Source organism: Neopelma chrysocephalum, unplaced genomic scaffold, assembly GCF_003984885.1.
Source record: "Neopelma chrysocephalum unplaced genomic scaffold, ASM398488v2 Primary Assembly neopelma1_283, whole genome shotgun sequence".
Taxonomy (NCBI): domain Eukaryota; kingdom Metazoa; phylum Chordata; class Aves; order Passeriformes; family Pipridae; genus Neopelma; species Neopelma chrysocephalum.
Genome location: NW_020897945.1, coordinates 721,118 through 727,356, shown reverse-complemented (window position 1 = coordinate 727,356; position 6,239 = coordinate 721,118). Strand labels below are relative to the sequence as shown.

Sequence of the window (6,239 nt, the reverse complement as noted above, 5' to 3'; positions counted from 1 at the left end):
GGGAGGAGCCAGGACATTCAGCCTGGACAAGTCTGGGGGACATTCATGGGGGCCTGCAGCTTCCTCAGGAGGGGCAGCTCCAATCTCTGCTCTGGTGATCAGTGACATGACCCAGGGAACAGCTGGAGCTGTGTCAGGGGAGGGTCAGGTTGGATCTCAGGAAAAGCTTCTTCCCCCAGAGGGTGGTTGGCACTGCCCAGGCTCCCCAGGGCAGTGGGCACGGCCCCAAGGCTGCCAGAGCTCCAGGAGGGTTTGGACAACGTTCTGAAGAACAAGGTGGGATTGTTGGAGTGTCTGTGCAGGGCCAGGAGTTGGACTCGACGGTCCTTGTGGGTCCCTTCCAGCTCAGGAGACTTGATGATTGTATGATCCAGGGAACAGCCTCTCCTCCCCTGCTCCCAAATAAATAAAATGCATCTTGGTTCCTCTGCTGTGGAGAGGCCAGGATGGCCCTCGCTGGGATTGTACTTGGTTTTCTATACAAGAAACTGAATTAATGTGGGAACAGGGAGAAAGGAAAGGGAGGAGACTCTAGAAAATTGAAACCAACTCAGAGATAATTGGAGAATCACAGAATCCCAGAATGTTTGGCTTGGAAGAGACCTTAAAGGCCATCCAGTCCCACTCCCTGCTGTGGGCAGGGACACCTTCCACTACCCCAGGTTGCTCCAAACCCCATCCAACCTGGCCTTGGACACTCCCAGATGTGGCACAGGGTGAGCAGCAGCCCCAAGAGCACATGGGGGGACAGTGTCAGTGTCCTGTGAGAGGGAGCAGGGCAGGGGGAAAACCCAACAATTCCATAAATCCACGAACCCACCACAGCAGCCCCGCGCCACGGAGGGAGGGGTGGGCTGGAATGCTTTATTCCACTTGTTCCAGGTACAAGGGAGGGGATGCTGCAATGACAGGAAAACCATCAATGGATACAGGGCCGGTGGCATCTAAAGACAAATCAGCAATTCCACGGGAGGGTGAAACAGGAGCTGCTCCTCGTGGAGCTCAGACAACAACGTGCTCAGGGGCTGTTTATTGACTCCACGGCACCCACTCCCACCACAGGCCCCTCTCCCAGCACCTCCCGGGGCTGCAGATCCCATTCCAGGCACGGGAACACGACAGGAGCATGTGGTGAGTGACAGATCCCACTAACCCCCAGAGGGCCCAGCTGGGCTGGGCAGGTCAGAACCCACAGCAGAGCCCCCACAGAGCCTCCCAGAGCAGAGAGGGAGCGTGTAAACTGCAGAAACTTGGCTTTGGCTTAAACAGCAGCGACTGCCTGGAGGTCCTGCTTGAGGTTCCCTCTGACCCAAATCATTCAACATCAAACAGATCCTCCGCTCCTGCAAGGTGAGGAAACGTGAGAGTTGCAGACCCCGCCTGCCCAGCAAGAGAGGAGCCCAAGGAATGCTCAGGGTTAATCACTCCAGGTAAAGGAAGGCCCAGGAATGTGTCGGTTGCAGTGGACTGGGACAGTTGGGCTCATCTGGGTTCAAGAGCACAAGGAACAACTTTCCAGAGGAACTGAAGAGCCAGGGAAGTTACCACCATGTGCAGCCCTGCAGGATCAAGGGATCCCTGACCATGGATCACACAGCTCCCATCATCCATCTGTGGCGAGACTGAGCCATCCCGGCGATTCCCACACGGAATCTCTGCCTGCTTCCACCTGCAGCAGCTCCACGAGCAGGGAGCACCTGGATCAGGTGTGACAGGATCCCAGTGACAGGAAAGCAGGGCCCATCCAAGCGCTGAGAGCACGTGGCAGCATGATTAAAAACATGTATCTGTGTATTTTAAAATCATTTGTGCACGTGCGAGACGGAGCTGCCAGGGGAGTGGGATTTCTCCAGGAAACCTCCCCTGCCCTGCACGGAAAAACACAGCCCCTCCATGATCCCACCAGGATCCCACCAGGATCCCAGCACTCCCTCCTCCGCCTCAGGGGATCCCGGAGCACCAGCCAGACCCCAACACTTCCCTCTGTCCCCTCCTGCAGTGTCAGCCCTGCCCCCTGATCCGCAGGGGACGTGCAAACCAAAGGAATGGAGCCAAAGACATTCCAAAGACATTCTCAATATTCACCTTAAAGGTGACTCAGGGACCTCCCTGCCCGCAGGGCAACTCCCCTGGCTGCTCCAAACAAAGGCCCTGCCAGCTTGGGGTGCAAATGGGATTTAAGGATGCACTGACACAGTTTCCAAGGAATGGCCGTGGACAGGAGCACTTGGCAAGCAGTTTTCACTGTTTTAGCAGCAGATCCACCCAACAACGACCTCCTGACACATTCACCTTTGGTCCTACACAATCAGATCCCAAATATCCACACAATGGGCTGCAGGAAAGATCCCAGTTGAGTACCAGCAACGGAGTGAAACTCCAGCACCCTTGAGAGGAGATAACTCACAGTTCAGGGCTGTCCTGAATCACAGTCACAGGGGTCGGGGGTCCCCTTTTTCCAGTCCTCAGCTGCTCCAGGACACTCCTCACACCTGCAGTTCAGGTGGTCCAACTCACACCTGGCTCTTCCCCAGGTGTCTCAAAGTCCAGACCCTGGCAGATGTCACACACGTGTCCCTGGTGTCACACACGTGTCCCTGGTGTCACACACGTGTCCCTGGTGAGCACACGACTGGGGCTGGGCAGAACAGTCCAGGCACTCCCAGCCCCACAGACCACACGGATGTGGCTCTTCTGGAGAAACACCCCTTTGGGTTGTGGCCCCTCTCATTTATAAACATGTCTGTAAACCCAAGAATGACCCAAGTGTGTAACTGCTAATCCTGCAAAATTGAACCCATTTAACTCATTCCCAAAGCTGTTCTGTCTGAGCTATCACACCCCCACCCTGTTCTGTAATAGACACCCAGAGCTCTCCCAGCTCCTCCTGGGCTGGAGCTCATCACAGAGACACTTCCCAAAGAAGTAACCTGATATTGCATGAAGGAAAGAGGATCAGCCTGGAAAAGGAATCCCCTCATCTGATGCTTCCAGCTGACCCCTAGGGCTGAGACAGAGAGATATGAGCACCCTGTAACACCAACACCCTGGGCACGGCCCAGAGCTCGCATTTCACGTGCTGAGCATCGTCCAGGAGCATCACCTCAGCACCTCCCCGTGCAGTGAGCAGCTCCCAACGCACCTCAGCTCCGCCTTTCCCCAGAAATGTCCCCAAAAATGCATGTGAAGAAAACAGATTTGGTCCCCTTTCCCCTGCCCCAGCTATGGAAGGGTTTGAACTGTTAATTAATAGTCACTGTAAGCAGACACGAAACTTGAGCACTGGAGATTCCACTGGGCTTGGACCCTCTGTCAGTCCGGGCAGGTGGTGCTGCTGGTCCCGAGTCATCTGCAAAAACAGGGAAAAAAGGAGACAGCCAAAAATCAGGGGGAGCATGGACAGTGTGACGGGGGGGGAGCTGAGGGCTGGGCAGCTGCTGAGGTGACATTCCTTCAGCTGCCGCTCCTTGAGCTGACATTCCTCCTCAGCTTAAAAGACCCTCCCCCAAAATCGAACCTGTGGGAAGCACGGATGTCCCGATGGGACTGGGAGTTTGAACTGGGATATGATTTGGAAGCAGCTCCTAAGCTGAAAAAACTAGGAATTTTTGTTTTCCTGTCTAACACAGGGAGGCTCAGACTGGGCACAAGGGCTGCCTCTCCCTCCAACAGCCCTGGCGACCCCACAGCAGTGTCCAAATCACCCAGGGACGTCCCTGTCAGTGAGACCTTTCTGGGTGAGAAAATGAGGAAAAGCGAGATAAATCCGTGTGTGCCAACACAGAGACCACACACAGGCGTTTAATTTATGCAGATCTGTTTGTAGGAGCCGTGCCAAAGCTCCCACGGCTTTAGGAAAGGCGCCTCAGCCCCTTGCGAGGAGAAGAGAAACACACAAAACACACAAAACACACCAAACCCTCCCTCACCGCCGCAGGTTCCGCGTCTCGAACACGGTGTCCTCGTCGCTGTCGAGGGAGCCCAGCTCGATGTTCTCGTCGTGGCTCGAGAGCAGCCCGTACTTCTTCTGGGGCTTCTTCAACCTGAAACGGGTTTGGGGCTCGTTCCTGGGGGCCTCAGACCTGTGGCTGAGGGACAGGGAGGGCACGGGGAGCTGTTGTCCCACCGCAGGGACACGGCGCCAATCCGAGCCAAAGGGCAGAACCAACGGGACCGATGAGAGGTGGCTTGTCATTGCTAATTACCCCGGGTAATTAACAGCAGTGTGGATTTACAGCAGCACTTTGGACCGCTGACAAAGGGATGCACACGGGAGCAGAGCCCTGGCTGACAGAGGGAGGGAGGGAGGGAGGGAAGGGGGATCCCGGGAAAATGGGTACAAATCTGGGATTAGGAGAGGTCCGAGGCAGGCAAGAGAACAGGGGACACTGTGATCGGCTCCAGGGGGACCCAGATCAGGACTGGGACTGGCAGGATCACGGTGACGGGGGGCAGGCACCGGGACAACCGGGACCAGGACAAGCAGGGACACATCCCGGACCAGGGGGAACCAGGACTGGGGCGAGCAGGGCAGAACCCCGGGACAGGGGACACCGGGACCCGCAGGGATACGGACACAGCCCCGCCGGGGGTACCCGCCCCTCCCGCACTCACCGGAACGCCCGCAGCACGAAATAGAGCGCGGCCAGCGCCGACAGCGCGCTCAGGACATACACCGCCCGCCTCAGCACCGGCAGCCCCGGCCCCGCCAGCAGCCCCGGCCCGGGCGGGCGCCGCGTCCCCGGCGACGGCCGCGTCCCGTTCCCCGCGGCCGCCCGCGGCGCCTCCGTGCTGTTGGCCGGGCCGGGGGCGGCGGCGCGGCCGAGGGGCAGCAGGAGAAGGAGGAGGATGAGGAGCGGCCGCATGGCCGGGCCGGGCCAGGCCGGGAGCGGGGCGGGAGCGGCGGCCGCAGGAAGGCGCCGGGACGGTGCGCTCGGCGCAGGCACCGCCCGGGCCCCGCGGAGCCGCTCGCGGGTTCCGGGGCTCCGCCGTTCCGGGCCGCTCCTGACCCGCTCACGGAGCCTCGGCAGGGCCGACATTTTGCCCGCAGGATCATCGCTGTCCCCTCACGGCCGCCGCCGCCTCCGCGGGGCCGCCATTTCCCCCTCGCTGCAAGACCCCGTCCCTCAGAGCCGCCATTTTCCCCTCAGGGTCGTCCTTCCGCGCTCGGGGCCGTCATGTCTCCCTCGGGGCCGCCATTTCCCCCTTACAGCAAGACCCTCTCCCTCAGACCTGCCATTTTCCTCTCAGAGTCGTCCTTCCTCCCTCATGGCCGCCATTCCCCCCTGAGGGCATAATTTCTCCCTCGGGGTCGCCATTTCCCCCTCACAGGAAGACCCACAGGGCAGCCATTTCCCCCTCAGGGTCGTCCTTCCTCCGTCGGGACCGCCACTGCCCCTCCAGGGCCATCATTTCCCCCTTAGGGCCACCCTTTCCCCCTGAGAGTCACCATTTCTCTATCACAGTAAGACCCTCTCCCTCAGAACCACCATTTCCCCCTGAGTGTCACCATTCCCCCACCATGAGGGCCTTTCCCACGCCGGGGTGGACACTGCTGGAAACAGGAGCGTTTTGAGCATTTCTAAACACCGTCTTGTTCCTCCACAGACACTCCAGGCTGACCAGGGCTCTGTCACTGCCCTGCACCACCACTCTGCTCCCAGATTTCCCTCGGGGAAAGTCTCAAGCTGCCCAGACACACAGGACTTTAAAAAGGGCATTTTTGTTAAAAATGGGTCACCCAAGCTCACACCAGATGTCACATCAGCCACATGGCACCCAAACAAATTCCCGAGGATGCCACCTGGTTCTACATCCAGCCCCTGGATCCAGCAATTCCTTCATCTATCTGTGCAACACATCATTATTGCAGCGCTGTAATTAGCAGTGCCAAAAATAACAGCACCTCCACCCAGGCTCTATTTTTGTATCTATTCATTATTCCTACCTGCACTAAAGCATCCTATTTAGGGAGGCCTTACAAAGCATTACTTTTAAGTATTTTCAGCTTGAATTCGTTTGAACTTCACCTGACTGCATTTTTCTCAGCAAAGATTCCACACACTCTTGAGCTTTCATTATATTTAATATCCTTCTGGGGCTCTTATTACTGGGAAATGATGTGTGAGGAGTCCCCAGGGCTCATGAGTGAGCACCTCACTTGCCACCTCACCAAATTCCAAGTTTATCTGTTAAAAAAAGGGGAGAAAAAGGCAGGACGAAGCAATCAACTATTAATA

The 6,239-nt window shown here is 57.5% G+C and overlaps 1 protein-coding gene across 2 annotated transcripts; it reads right to left on the bottom strand.

Annotated features, from left to right (window-relative positions):
- Positions 1 to 2,227: 2,227 nt before the first annotated feature.
- Positions 2,228 to 4,898, bottom strand: CUNH19orf24 (chromosome unknown C19orf24 homolog). 2 transcript variants are annotated; one of them, XM_027704599.1, is made up of 3 exons: positions 4,615 to 4,898; positions 3,915 to 4,043; positions 2,228 to 3,349 (listed from the first exon to the last, which is right to left on the bottom strand). In XM_027704599.1, exons 1-2 carry the CDS (start codon positions 4,863 to 4,865, stop codon positions 3,926 to 3,928), a joined length of 369 nt encoding a protein of 122 aa, XP_027560400.1. In that variant the 5' UTR covers positions 4,866 to 4,898; the 3' UTR covers positions 2,228 to 3,349; positions 3,915 to 3,925. The 2 variants fall into 2 exon arrangements, with proteins under 2 accessions (XP_027560400.1, XP_027560399.1); XM_027704598.1 differs by having other exon boundaries at positions 3,930 to 4,043.
- Positions 4,899 to 6,239: the final 1,341 nt, after the last annotated feature.

Bases quoted from the DNA above. Each gene is read 5' to 3' on its own strand.
- CUNH19orf24 (XM_027704599.1), bottom strand. From the start codon at position 4,865: ATGCGGCCGCTCCTCATCCTCCTCCTTCTCCTGCTGCCCCTCGGCCGC. The intron at 4,044-4,614 runs GTGAGTGCGGGA...AACCCGTTTCAG, and splicing joins TTCGTGCTGCGGGCGTTCCG to GTTGAAGAAGCCCCAGAAGA.